The following is a 14,577-nucleotide window of genomic DNA, read 5'->3' on the forward strand; positions in this document are numbered from 1 at the left end:
TAGGGCGAGTTAAAGAAGATTCTGACGAGTTACGAATTCAGCTCTAGTGCCGCCATATCCCCATTTCAAAAAATTTCAAAATCCCACGCTCCTCACTCCTCTTGGTTCCCTAGTTCCGACTCCAACCCTTTGTTCACCCTGCAATTACTAACCGCAGTTATGTGTTAAACAGATCCTCAAGAAAGGAAAGAAGAAGACGAACACCGAGAGCGGCGGAGCGCTGAGATCGAGAGTGAGAGAAGCAGACGCTGCGTAAAATTTTTAACTTTTTTGTTCTCTTTTTAGATTTCAATCTGAGTTGTTCTGTTCCTCAGCTCTCATTCTCGATCGTTGCAGTTTCCTGTTTGTGAAAGCAACGATTGCGAAACAAACTGAGAGTTTCATCTGTAGATCTTCTTTTCTCTTTGATTCAAAATGGCTTTCAGAAACCAGAACAAGCCCCCTATCAGCAACGCTCTTCCTCCTCGCAGTCCCTCAAATGTAAGGTTTGATTTGCTCTTTTTTTTTTTCTTCGGTTGGGTAGAAATTTGCTCCTATTTTTCTTCTCCTACTCTCTCCTGTTTCTAGGGTTAGGGTTTTGATTTTTTTTTTTATTCTTTTATTCTTGAGTTTTAATTCACTCGCTCGCCCCATTTGCTCGTTAACAGAGGAAAGATAACGTTGATGAAGTCCCTATAGACAAACGTCGGAAGATTGGATCCGGAAAAATGGTGGGACAGCCGGCAAGCAGTGGTCGCACGCGTCAGGTCTTTACTGTAGTGAATTCAGGTCAAGATCTTGCTACGGCCTGCGATCCGGCCAGTACTGCCGGCGTTGAGTTCACTTTAGAGGAGGTAGAAGCACTTCTCAATGAGAAGATGAAAGGGAAGACGAAATTTGATTACAAGGTAGCTCATATATTTTGTATTGTTTGGTTCGCTGTTTTGGACGACCCCTTTTCGTTTACTGCTGTATTTTTCAACTTATTACTTCATCATTTTCTGATTTTGAAGGGAAAATGTGAACAAATGACTGATTATGTCAAAAAAATCAGGCTCTGCATCAAATGGTTCCTAGAACGTGAAGATTCCCATGTCCTTGAACAGGAGAAGCTGAAGATTATGGTAGAAAGTGCTGAGAAGGAGCGAACTGAGCTAGGTAGGTTTGGTACCTTTTACTTTAGTATTCTTGGAGAAAAAGAAATTCTATTTTGTTTGTACTCACGTTGCTCAAACCTGTTCAGAGATGCAAATGAAAAACAAGGAGGCAGAATCGGATAGCATTATTACAGAGCTTAGGAAAAATAATGCTTCTTTAGAGGCCAGATGTACAAAGGAAGAAGCAGATAAGTTGGTAAGGTTAACTCCATTGATCATGTTTTCTTACATAAAAATTGTCTAATTTTTGGTGTTATTCCATTTGTTTGTTCTTGCTTTTGATATATCCATTAACCCAAAAAAAAAAAAAAAAAACTACTATAGGCCGCACTTGATTCTCATAGAAGAGAAAAGGATGCTAGAGTTGCTGCTGAAAGTGCGTGCGCTTCTCTTTCAGAAGAGCTCAAAAAAACTCGTGAAGAACTTTCCGGTGCTAATCAGAAGGTAATACAGAGGCTGCATTGCCAATTGTTTAATAATTCATAATTTTTCACGACAAAATACAGTGATATTACGGTGATGTCCTGCAGATAGTGTCTGTTAATGAAATGTACAAGCGATTGCAAGAGTACAATACAAGCTTACAGCAATACAACAGCAAACTGCAGACAGAGGTTGCATCTGCTAATGAGACCCTTAAATGTGTAGAAAAGGAAAAGGCTGCAATAGTAGAGAACCTCAGCACCTTAAGGGGTCACTATAATTCATTGCAGGATCAATTGACTTCTTCCAGAGTAAGTCTGTATGGTCCAATGACTCCAATGTGCATTTACTGCCATATATACGTATATCTTACACGTTGATATGCTCTTTTCTCCTTGTATACTCAACAGATAAGTAGCAATTAAGATACTAAATATAATCACCTTGAATCAGGGTGACTTATGGAATGGGCCATATGCAATGTTGAGGTTCTCTGTGTGTGTGTGTATGTGTAAATATATATATATATATATATATATTTGTCCTGGATAGGTTGGGATGTCATCATGCCTAAGTATGGTCTGTATGACCAACCAAACTAACAACATGTAAGAAAGAATAGAAAACCTCTGCAATATTGCTTTATATAAAAACTTATGCAACTCTATAACTTCATATCCATCAGGCCAACTGTTCTTAATTTTTACCAGAATTGTTGTCACAATTTCTTCTCCCAACTATAAGATCATGGAGATTGCTAAAGAGCGGCAGGAGTCCTTGATAAGTCTCCAGTGACTCAGTGAGGCAAGGGAATGAAAAAATGATTCCTTAATTTTGAGTGTCTGATCTTCACATTCTAGGGTGTCATTGCCAGTGTTTGGTTTTGGCTTTCAATACGAGGCTTTAAGTTATTTATGGGGGGTTTCATCTGGTAAGCTTCCGAGGCTTTTAGTTTTCATAAATTTTATTTAGCTTAAGAAACCTGCAAATGGGATTTTAGTAATTCTTTTTTTTATGATATTATTAAATGAGAGAATGTGCAACAACTGTGCAAAGCAACAAAATATTCCCAAAATTTGCTTGGAAATAGGCAATGTTGCAAATGTGGTAGAGGTAGGACAAGAGCAACTGAGTTATGAAACAAAGGGGCGTGCAGTGGTTGATTTTCCTATATACATTGCATAAACATCATAATTCAATTGTTTTCAATCTGATCCACACTTCCTGATTTATTAGAAAACAAACCTTCCCATAAAAAAAAAAAAAAAGGGCCTCTTGAGTGTTAAATCTTTGGTTGTGAGGTAGATATGAAAGTGATAAAACTCATATAGGAGAAAGGTCCCCTCAGTATAGTCAAGATTATGAATGCAAGGGAGGAAACAACAATAGGAATTTTTCTGGGCCTAATTTGATAGGTGACTCATATGTGGTTTCCAGGCTTCACAGGAACTTGCTATCAAATAAAATGGAGCACTAATGACTCATATGTCTTTTCCAGGCTTCACAGGAACTTGCTATCAAACAAAAGGAAGCACTAATGAATGAAGTGGGTTGCCTTAGAGGAGAGCTCCAGCAAGTCAGGGATGATCGTGACCGCCAATTGTTACAGGTGCAGACATTATCGGCAGAGGTAGTGAAGTACCAAGAGATTACGGGGAAGTCAACTGCTGAGTTGGATAACATGACGATAAAATCAAGTGCCTTGGAGGTCTGTTGGTACTATTTATTTATTTATTATTTCCTTTCCTTCCACAACATCTGATCTCTGTAATAGTAAATTCACAGCGTGTTGGTTTCTTTTGCAGGATACATGCTCTTCACAAAGAGAGCAAATACTAATACTGCAGCTCCAGTTAGCAGCTGCAAATGAGAAACTGCAGGTGATAATTTCTTGGATAATGTTTTGCATATAAGTGGTTAGGTTCTTGAAGAGAATTATTGTTGATCTGCTATATAGGCTTATATCTTCTATAGAATGTTGCTAATTTTCTTCCAACATTCCTATGCTTAGAGAGCTGATTTGTCAGCCTTTGATATGAGGACTGAATTTGAGGAGCAAAAGAAAGTGGTTGAAGACTTGAAAAATCGTCTGGCAGAATCAGAACTTCAAATTATTGAAGCAGAAAGGCTACGTAAAAAGTTGCACAATACCATATTGGTAATACTCGTATAATTGCACCATAAGGGGGGGGGGTTTCTTTTTTTTCACTGAATTCTGTAAACTGTGCAGGAGTTAAAAGGGAATATCAGGGTCTTCTGCAGAGTTCGGCCTTTGTTGCCAGATGATGGTGCAGGATCCGAAATGACGGTTATTTCTTATCCTACCTCAACAGAAGCCCTTGGAAGGGGCATTGACTTAGTGCAAAGTGGTAAATTCTGTTATTTCAATTTCATACCATATTGATTGTAGTGCTTTTTTGTTTCACTCCCCTGTTGATGGTTTATCCTTGGGCTGTGCCTCATAAAGGGCTTTTCAAAATTGACTTTCAAATATTTGGCAGGGCATAAGCACCCCTTCACATTTGATCAAGTATTCACTCACGAGGCATCACAAAAGGATGTTTTTGTAGAAATTTCACAGCTGGTGCAAAGTGCCCTTGATGGCTATAAGGTGATTCACTGTGCTTTTTCTTGCACCTCTGAATGTAAACTGTTCTTTGCTTTTTATCTTTTTCTATGCTTCCTGAAAGTTTTCTGTTCTCATCTGTATATCTGAGTGAATTTCTTAAGTCACTAGTAGGCTGTTATGGTATCATCTGTATATGGTCACATCACTTGTTTGTGATGGCGTATAGTTTTGGATGTGCTCATCAAACTGGTTGAAATCTAGGTTTTGTATTATTTTGAGTTGCTTCTTGCTACTTGAAATTAGGGAACACCTTTTCTATACTCGAAATGAGTAACAACTTCTGTGTGTTTTTTTGGTAGGTTTGCATTTTTGCATATGGTCAGACTGGATCTGGAAAAACATATACCATGATGGGAAAACCAGAAGCTCCAGAGCAGAAAGGGCTGATACCTCGGTCTTTGGAACAGATATTTCAAACTAGCCAGTCACTTCTTTCCCAGGGATGGAAATACAAAATGCAGGTTAGTTATTATAGTTAAATCTTGCTGGTGGTACCTACAGTCTCAATTGTTTAAATGCCTCTATGGGCTGTGAACATTGTCCTTAACTATTTTATTTTCCTCTGTAGGCCTCAATGTTGGAGATATACAATGAGACAATCCGTGATTTGCTTTCAACCAATCGATCCAGTGGTCCAGACAGTTCGAGGGCGGACAATTGTGTAGCTGGAAAGCAGTATGCAATTAGACATGATGCAAATGGCAATACACATGTCTCTGATCTTACAATTGTGGATGTCTGTGGCATCAAAGAGGTGTCCTCTCTGCTACGTCAGGCGGCACAAAGCAGGTAAATTAATTCAAAATGAGTTTTTTTTTCCCCTTCAAAATTGCCTCTATTTGGGTTTCTGTGTGCGTTATGGCCGTATTTGTTCCATACATGGTGTTTCTCTTTGCAATTTTTGAGTACAAATTAATTGAAAGTTGATGTCATGGTTATTGGTGCTGTTTCTTTCAGGTCAGTGGGCAAGACCCAAATGAATGAGCAGTCTTCAAGAAGTCATTTTGTCTTCACCTTGCGGATATCTGGTGTTAACGAGGTAGGTACACATTGATCCTCTGATACACTTCGCATGTTATGAAATTTCATTTACTTACAGTATTGCATGATTTTCTAGAGTACGGAACAACAAGTTCAGGGTGTACTCAACCTTATCGACCTTGCTGGTAGTGAAAGACTTGGTAAGAGTGGTTCAACTGGGGACCGGCTCAAAGAAACTCAGGTGAATCTGTCTTTTATTTATCATCTTTTCCTAACATCTTTATTCTTCTCTAATTTAAATTTCTAATTCCTTCACAATGTTAAACAGGCCATCAACAAAAGTTTATCACATTTAAGTGATGTCATAAATTCACTTGCTAAGAAAGAGGAGCATATACCTTATAGAAATTCAAAGCTTACTCATCTTCTTCAGGTAATGGCTTGAAAATGTCAAGTTCTGTCTGCAGTTTGAAATGATGAAATTATTCTCAAATTAGGGGTTTCAGATCCATGCAAAATGATTTTAATATATATTTTTTGGTATGCTTAGTTTTGCTCGTGTTAGGAACATTTACAGTGAAGCTCTTTTTCTCCTTGAATTAACCTCAAAATTCCTGAGCTAAGTGCAGTTGCAGATGAGGTTTTATTGATCACTTGCATTTGAATTGAGAATTACAGGGCAACATCCTTCTCTTTGTTTCCTATCTGGAAACTTTAAGGTGATGATGGGTCTGGTTAGGATATTTGAAGAGGAATACCACATTTGGGTAAAGAGAAGCTTAACTGTAGGTGGCTTTGTGCTTAACTGTGCTAAACTTGGCCTCAAGGATCAGATCTGATCTCATCTGCAATCTATTGTGTTATTTTATACGGGACACTGATACTCTGGATCAGGGTTTCTTTTCCTTTTTTATATTGGGGGGGGGGGGATCAGTCTGATACAGTAATAAACTATTGGTTCAATAGTATTTGTCATATTTCAGTCAATTGAAAGTTTTCATGTTAGCTGTCTAAATCAGATTGATATAATTAATTTTCTTAGTATTTTCTGGCCATTGTTACTTTTGGAGCGTTAAGCATTTCTTGATGTCTTTTACATTCATTGTTTAACAGCCTTGCTTAGGTGGGGATTCCAAGACCATGATGTTTGTCAACATCTCGCCCGACCCATCATCAGTGGGAGAGTCACTTTGTTCTCTTCGGTTTGCTGCTAGAGTTAATGCTTGTGAGATTGGGATTCCTCGGCGTGAGACTAATGTGCGACCTCTAGATTCTCGGTTGAGTTATGGCTGAAGGTGGTTTTGGTTCTTTATGGGGGTGAATTAATTATTGTGGCTGAAACAAAAAGTCTTCTAACTGATTGTAATCTGTATAGTGAAGTATTAAGTTTGTATCAGTGAATGCTGAAGTTTCTTGTTGGAGTGATTGCATTTGTATTTTAAGAGCTCTTATTCTTTCAGACTATGTTTGGAAGGCAAGAAAGAGAGCAGAAAAATTTGTAAAATTTTGAAACGGAGAGAAAGACGTAAACTCATCATTACTTTTGTTGGTGAGAAGTAATGAGTCACCAATCAATACTAAATGACCACATCAATAGGGTAACTTTTCTTTCGCTAGTTGACCCCTTATCTTGTGACTTCTCTTTTCTTTGTTTTCTCTGTTCTGCTCTGTTTACTGTTCACATTTGTTGCATTGTATTGCAGTGCTGACCCAGGGCACCTTGTTGTTTTCGGTATTGTTCATGTTACTGCTTTCAAAAATTTCTGAATTGATTTTGGCTTTCCTCTCTGCTGATCAGAAATTGGTTTCTCCTTAATGGTCCTTTCTTGTGTGTGCTGTAACCTAATGGTTGTTGGCTGTATTTCTAGGGAGCATACCTATGTTTGTTCAGTAACCTTCCTCTCCAAGTTAAATCAGCAATAGAAAGGAATGATCTTTTTTGTGCGTAAGTGCAGTGATGTTTTTGATTAGAAACTGTTGATGCTGTTGTAATTGGGTAACATAGAAGTTGATTGTGATAGGTTGTTACCTGTAGTATGAGTTTTGGACCTTGATTGCCTGATTGGTATCTGTGGTACAACGGTTGATTTCTGAACTTAGTGGTGAGTACAGTGGTTGATTTCTGCCCTTCCATTTGTTGTCAAAAACAATATGGCTAATAATAGGAGGGGTGGAAAACTACCTAGTTGATGCCAATGTAGTCCAGATTTCGTCTATTAAAGTGAATGCATCAAACTATTTATTATGGGAACAAGCTGTGAAGGCTTTTGTTGGTCTAGGGTGGAAATTTTGTATCTTGATTGATCGTTCTCCCTACAAAAATGATAAAATTTATCTGGACTGGATGAAGGATGATCATTCGCAAAGTGTCGGTTATGGAGGTACGATATGTCAAGTGTCAATAGGGCTGGGTTGGGTTTTTGAAAACCTAGCCAGGGTTCCCAATGCTCAGGGCAGGCCAGGCTTGGCAGTCTGGAGGTGATTCAGACTCAATTTCCAGGGCTGCTCTGTAGATCCCCCTCCCAAACAATACCCTAACATTCTTAAATCCCACACATCTAAGAGTTAAAGAGAGGCTGAGGCTAAGCATAAGATTCAGCAGATAGGATCTGATAGGTGTTGGTTGGTAAGTGTTTCAGTTCCGCCTCAGCCAATGTTTGAGAAGAAAGAAGAAACCTTAGAATTGAGAGAGGAAATGGGTGGGGGTGAGAGTTGCAGAGTGGAGGTGGGGGAGGAGGATTGGATGATGGGTGATGGGGGCAGCTAATTATGGGGATTGGGTTTACCTGGACAGAGGTGTAACTCGGGCATTTTAAAACATCGGGGAGAAGTGAAGGTAAAAGTTTACCTTTTTGGGAGAACCAAAAAACAAAGTTTAAGGTATTGAGTTTTAATAAATATAGGCAAGTGTAGGGGAGTGATAGTAAAGATGCTTTGGTTGAGGTCACATGTCCCCTTTTTGTCATAACTATCACCTTTGCATTCCACTTTTCCTTTACTATATTTTTTTGCTAACGAATTGTATGCCTAACTAGCCCCCGGGCGCATACTGACTCCACAACTGCATGGACCGAGTCATACCATGTTTGAATGAGAACCATCCAATTTTGACTGAAAGCAGTGAAGAGTACTAAACACCCTGTGTGAGTGGCCCCAAGAAGGTAAGAGGAGTTGAACTCAGAACCACATTGTAAGTTAGAGCATGGGAACTGGATAACAAAGAAAAGATTCCATTACATTGCTCATATTCTTACTTTAAATTCTTACTAAAAAAGGCAACTATCTATTCGAATGCCATCCCCCCCAACCCCCCCACCCCCCAAAAAAAAAAAATCACTTATTCATTTTCCTTGTTTCCAGCTGCTGTGACATTGCTGAGTTCCTTGACATCCATCTTATTGAATATTGAAGCGATCTTCTCTTTCACATAGTCTAACCAATTAGCAAAGGCACCACCGTCGACACTCATATCTGTTTCTGGATCAAATGGGAATGGTTTAATTGGTTTAGTTGCTTCCAAAAGCTCCTCAATTGGAATCTCTGGTTTTGATCTCTGCAATGGAACTATAGGATTGTAGTACTTGTCTGGGTCTGGACAATGGTCCTGAAAAGAAAAAAGGACTGAATTTAGTAACTTGTTTCCCTGAATCTCAATTTTCTTCTTCTCCATATCTAAGGTTATCAAAGTTCAAGTAAAAGTGCCAAACCTGATCAGCATGCATTTTCTTCATAAATATCTTGAATATCTTGAAATTTTTCGCTTGCATTAAGTCATCTGATAGTCGAAGATATGTCATAGCAGCCATTCGCAGTTTTGGAGGTCCATCCCTGTTAACACCATTCGGTCTTGCATTCTTCAGGATCTGATTATATGCTGTCCGATCATACCTTGGTAGTGCATTCTCTCCTGCAACTTCAATGTTTTCTCTCCAACCTCCACTAAGCACCTAGAGTTACAGCACACAATGCACAAGACCTCATCAACAATAATAGAATATATATATAGTAATTGTGTTGAAATGTTGGGAGTTTTTATCTGAGACTTTGGATGTGTCTTCATATATCATTGGGCTATCTCCGCCAGTAATTTGTTGCCTATCCCACTTTATTTAACAATAACATAAAAAAACTATTGGAACTAATTAAGAGTTTTTTCTTTACTTGCTGAACAAGTTCCTCTGGGCCACTTTTAGCTTCTGCACTTTGCTCAGAGTCTCTCATCTCAATGCAAGTGAAGTTCAAAATGGCGTAATGCCTGGACAACATCCTTGCAATTGGCCGGTATCCATCTCGATCATTCAAGTTATAGTACCCTGAAGTCAGCTCAGCAGCATGGCTTTCAGCTTTATACCACCAATGGATCCCAGAAACCTGCCTTAAGTATATCAATCAGATCCCAATTAGTAAATGATCAGGTATGAGCCTGTGAGGTGATGTTGATCTACTTACCTTTGCTGCTAACTTGACTTTACATGATAGGAAGGCTTTGTTGGCTTCATCAAGGATTTGATCTCCATGACTAAGCAACTTGTTAGAATACCATGTGAGGAAGAACTTCCCTTTCTCTGTGAGATACGTTCCATTGGATCCAAAGAATTCTGTAGATTCTGGCTTGTCATTATATTCCCCTGCATTATCCGGCATTTCCCATTCAGGGTGGCCAGCACTCTCCACCGCCTTTTTAAATTCTGACTTGAGATACTTGTCGTAACACTACAACATTTGTAAGAGAGTGTTATAAGTTGTTCGTTACCGCTTAGCCTAAAAGCTGGAATTTATAAGGGCAACATAAATATATACAGCAAGAAGTCACAGTCTATACCAAACTAAAAGCTATCTGAGACGGTGAATGCTTCAAAATTTTAAGCAACAAGCTCTAGTTGCTAGTCTTTAGGAGTGAAAAGAAAGAAAATAAATCAACCTCACCTGAAATTCTCCAATGCCAGGAAAGACCCATCCTTGGTTTTGTGGATAAGAGGGAAATCTGAGTTCCCCTGCTGGACCAAGCCCCACTTCAATGTCTACAATAAGTCCTGCCTCTAAGAAGTCTGACATGTTCTTTCTAAAGCTCTTCATGTAGTCAGTATATACCTATAGAGATCAATACCAAGATTTTTTTTTAAAATTATGGACAACCCAATAAAAATAGATGGTCTACTGTTAGAGAATTCATAAAAAAAATAGAGTTTTTATTTATTTATTTATTTTTATGAACAGAGGACCTGTACTGCTGTTCTTCCACCAAAGAGGGGCTGGTTATCCACACCAATTGTAAGATACTCCTTGTTCCTGGTACCAGCTCTGTTCGTATAGAAGATATCAGGGTCTGATTCACCAATTTCAAGCACCCACTGTGGAAGAGGGATGTTCACAGCATCACCAACATTTCCTCCACACTGATGGAAGGACATTATAGCTTGTAGTTTCAACCCACATTGTTGAACAAGCTGGAATAAGCTCCTATATGCACTCCAATTGTATTGCCTTGGACCCTTTGATTCAATGATCCCCCACCACACATCCACCATCACCCCATCAACGTCGGCGGCTTTTAGATCTTTGAGCTGTTTCTCTAGTCCATCTTTGTCTTCCAATACATTCTCAGATGTAACAACACCCAACTATATTTCCATTTCCAAAACCAACCCAAGAGAATGTCAAGAATCAGTTAGTATATATATGACTAACTTGTATGTACTTGTAAGTTTGAGGATGTACTTACAGGGAGCATTACATAGACAGGTACATAGTTGGCCAGCATCTTCTCTTTGTTAGTGAGCAGCATTGGGGCCTGCATTTTGTCAGGGTAGAAGAAGGAAGAAGAAGTGCTTTAAGTCTTTGCTTGAGAGATTGCAAATGAGGATCACTACCCTTTATGGTCTCAGATTCTCAACACTGAGAACCTTTAAGAGGTTGCCAATGCTTTATCCTCTTCCATGCGTCCTTATCTTTACGCATCCTTATCTTAAAGGAGCGACTTGAGATACGTAGGGCCTAAGGGTGCCAATCGGTCAGTCCCAGCCGATTTCGATCGGGCCTAATCGGTCCCCCTATTTTAGGATCCCATGTCGTGAGAGTCTTCTTTAAGTAATGGGTTGTTATAGGCTAGGCATGGTTCCATGTATAAACAGTTGATCTAGAGCCATTGCTCGGGCCAATAAGCCATTTTCTCTAAATGGGCTACTAAGCTATTTATCTCTAAACGTACTCTTATGGGTCGGGTTGAATTGTGCTCTTAGGTGGCCAGACCCGATAGGGTAATTGTTGATCTAGATCCTCACATTGGGAACAACTGAATATTATTCGATCCAGACTTGAGTCAGGCATGTTTATCCGGCTCCTCTCCTGAGATCTGATCGTTCAGTTCAACCCATAGTTATTTGGGCAATCGACATGTGTTCAAGTGATGATCTAACAGTTGTGCTTCTACCGATCAAAACAAAGGCGCTGCACCGAGAACCATTAAATCACCACTTGAATATGTGTCAATTGCCCGATAGCTATAGGCAAGACCTAAGAGAGAATCTCAGTCATTTAATAACTGGTTTAGGCTGATCTCAGGTTTTTTCAGCCAAGCTCAATCGGACTAACCGGTGCAGGCCTACAATTGACACCGCATGTAGGGTCCTTACTTTTCTGAAAAATCTTGCGGTTACAAAGAATGATGAAGTTACTGGGATGGGCCACTTCCGCGTGACAAAAGGTTATCCTCATTCACCTTTTGACCATCTTGAAAGTACGGTGGAACCATTGTCGTGGTAATCATTATAGTTCACTTTACTATCTAAATCCCGATTCCCATACTGTGACTCTGAGGGAGTGGCTTAGAAACTGCCACAAATGAATAATAGAAGCTTACAAAAGAGGACTCTGGAACAAGTCCAAAAAAATATTACCTTGAACTGTGATGGAGAGGGTTGGGTGGACACCTCTGATGCCACTGCCTGAGGCTTCCTTACATTGCCATGAGAAGAACTCAAAGAGAGACCATACCCAAGGCTTTGCTTATTGGCTTGTTTGGATCCCTCTGTACTTGAAAGGAGATCGACGGGCATCATTTTCAGGCGAAAACATAGATCCCGAAGCCTGATTTTCTTCCCCCACTCACTCAACCCTGAGTTTACAAGACTTGACATGGTGACCAATAAGCTGTTCTCACACCTGCTGGACAGAGTAATGTCTGAGGGAAGAAGAAAGGAAAATGGAAAAAGAATGAAATATGGAAGAATTGAGTGCTGCATATTGTTGTGTGACCAGAAAGATATCCAAACTTGATTGTAGAATGGAAGAAAATGAGTGGTGTATGGTGGAACTGTAAATGGAGTTGTTCAATTCTCAGAGAACCAACAAAGAAAGAAAAATCAGGAAAGGTATTTGGGTCATTTTCAATTCTAGATTTCCTTTTAGCTTCAAGTCATTCTCACCTGTTCATTCCCTTTGAGAGCCATCTGCAACCCCTTACTATGGTGTCTTTTAGAATCTGTTTTTTCCTTCAAGATGACTGAAGTGAGCCTTTGGATATCCAGGAGATAGCTTCTCCTCACCATTTATATAGTGGGACCACCATAAAAAGCAATTGGCCAATCATAAAAAAGATGCCTTGTGTACATGATCTATTTGCTACATATTTACATGGGGTGTGGCAGCAGAGATAAGGTTCCCAATCCTGGCCAATCAACCATTGTGCTTGGGCTGGTTTCAGTTCCTCATTGCCTGCCTTATCTTACCCTCTTGTCATTGGGCGTGCATGAGGCTCCCGCCACTACGAGGTCTGGGACCATTGTAATGCATCTAAACTTACCTGCACTTTGTGGAGTGGCGGTTTCCTGATTAAATTCACGACCACTAGGCATTAGGTTGTAATGGAACAATGTCACCATTGCGCTGAGCCTATCCTCTCTTCTTTGTATCTCATCATGATCTTAAAATTGAAGGGAGAGATAGATGACCTACACACCAGCTGAAGGGCAAAACGAGACAAACATGCACACCATGGGGGCATAGGAGGTTTGGGACAAAAATAATGGACAACTTGCTCAATCCTTTGATATCGTTTCACGAGGCCATGGGCGACAATGGATTGAGACTTGACTTACTCGCATGATATGTAATTCATTTTTCAGTAAAATCCTTTAATTTCCCTTGCAACCAAACATTTCTTGAATGATTACTTTTACCAAAAAAAATTGAAGAAGCTTCATAAAGTCGAAGCCCAACCAAAAGGTCCACCATCCAATAGCGTTCAAAAATTCTTGGGCCCAAGGGGGAGAAGAGCAAATTGAATGGACAATACATAACTAGAATTCAAATCAGTTTTACAAAAAGCAAAGCAATAACATATCTAATAGATCACTAATACTTAATTGGTCATATGTGACATTAATAGGATAAAATCCTTGCAAGTGGACTTAAGGGCTTCTTTGCCAACGTTTTTGCTGAGCATAATGTCAGATTTTTTGATGTTTACGCATTGATCTGACAATTGGATTTTCTGAAAAAAAAAAATAATAATAAAAAAAAGATATCATCTGAAAAGTAGAGGGGAATAACAAGAGCGAGTCTCACAATTTTGATCCAAGAGGATTTTATTTTTATAAAAAAAACCTAATGAATGCCAAAAAGTCCTTCCATTAATGGTGACTTGGATCTCCAAACCGTTCCTCTACTGCAAAATTCATCGTATATAGGATAGGAACGGAGGTCAACCCTGCTTGGATGGCCAATTGAACATCGGTTCAATTGTATGATTATGTTTTTTAGCATTAATTTAATAATCATCAGAGTACACATTTCCTTTTCAAATTGAATAAAGGAAGTATTTTTCATACAAATTAGACAGATATCATTTGCAATTTGATGACAAACTTAAGACTTTATTTTTTATATTTTTATATTTTTTATTACCTTGCCCAATTTGATGACAAACTTAAAACCATAGAAAATAGAATGATTTGTTGTGGTGGTGACTATTTGTTTGTCGTATAGACCACATGATACATCATGTGTTGTGGTATAGTATTCGAAAGGAAATATCTGCATTTTCTATGGAAGAATTAAATAAGAGGACAAAATTGGTGGTGGAAAAGATCCTCTCCAATGTGTTGGGTGTTTAACCTAGCATCCAATGGCTGGGAGGACTTAGGGTGCATGTCCAAGTCATCCCAGCCATCGGATGCCTAGTTAGGCACCCAATATGTTAGAGAGAAGCCGGACCCATTGGTGATACCCTGAAAATAGGTAGCAAGTTCTTGTTTTGGATTCTCTCTCGTGCTTCACATGGATATGAAGGGGTTAAACAATAATATCTTTTTTTGTAAAAAAATAAATAATTCCTTGAGAGGATAAGCTATTAAAAATATCTTCAAACAAGGTTTGAAGTGATAAATCCTTGATAGGATAAGCTCAAAA

At 39.1% G+C, this 14,577-nt stretch overlaps 2 protein-coding genes across 5 annotated transcripts; one reads left to right on the top strand and one right to left on the bottom strand.

The window, feature by feature from the left end:
- Positions 1–15: 15 nt before the first annotated feature.
- LOC122062685 (kinesin-like protein KIN-14C) lies at positions 16–6,785 on the top strand. Of its 4 annotated transcripts, XM_042626325.1 has the most exons (18): positions 18–252; positions 337–480; positions 648–887; positions 993–1,137; positions 1,223–1,332; positions 1,461–1,580; positions 1,667–1,870; positions 3,058–3,267; positions 3,365–3,439; positions 3,571–3,717; positions 3,790–3,928; positions 4,061–4,170; positions 4,488–4,649; positions 4,757–4,977; positions 5,146–5,227; positions 5,306–5,410; positions 5,498–5,602; positions 6,283–6,785. In XM_042626325.1, the coding sequence occupies exons 2-18, from the start codon at positions 415–417 to the stop codon at positions 6,460–6,462; spliced, it is 2,421 nt and encodes an 806-aa protein (XP_042482259.1). In that variant the 5' UTR covers positions 18–252; positions 337–414; the 3' UTR covers positions 6,463–6,785. The 4 variants fall into 4 exon arrangements, with proteins under 4 accessions (XP_042482258.1, XP_042482261.1, XP_042482260.1 ...); XM_042626324.1 differs by having other exon boundaries at positions 16–252; positions 648–1,137; XM_042626327.1 differs by having other exon boundaries at positions 17–252; positions 426–485; positions 648–1,137.
- A 1,555-nt stretch (positions 6,786–8,340) lies between these two features.
- LOC122062681 (beta-amylase) lies at positions 8,341–11,082 on the bottom strand. The gene is made up of 7 exons (XM_042626321.1): positions 10,892–11,082; positions 10,392–10,790; positions 10,096–10,260; positions 9,619–9,882; positions 9,331–9,540; positions 8,877–9,116; positions 8,341–8,773 (listed from the first exon to the last, which is right to left on the bottom strand). The coding sequence occupies exons 1-7, from the start codon at positions 10,964–10,966 to the stop codon at positions 8,507–8,509; spliced, it is 1,620 nt and encodes a 539-aa protein (XP_042482255.1). The 5' UTR covers positions 10,967–11,082; the 3' UTR covers positions 8,341–8,506.
- Between the last annotated feature and the right edge of the window lie 3,495 nt (positions 11,083–14,577).

The sequence above is a fragment of the Macadamia integrifolia genome, unplaced genomic scaffold (assembly GCF_013358625.1).
Source record: "Macadamia integrifolia cultivar HAES 741 unplaced genomic scaffold, SCU_Mint_v3 scaffold1089, whole genome shotgun sequence".
In the NCBI taxonomy this organism is placed as follows: domain Eukaryota; kingdom Viridiplantae; phylum Streptophyta; class Magnoliopsida; order Proteales; family Proteaceae; genus Macadamia; species Macadamia integrifolia.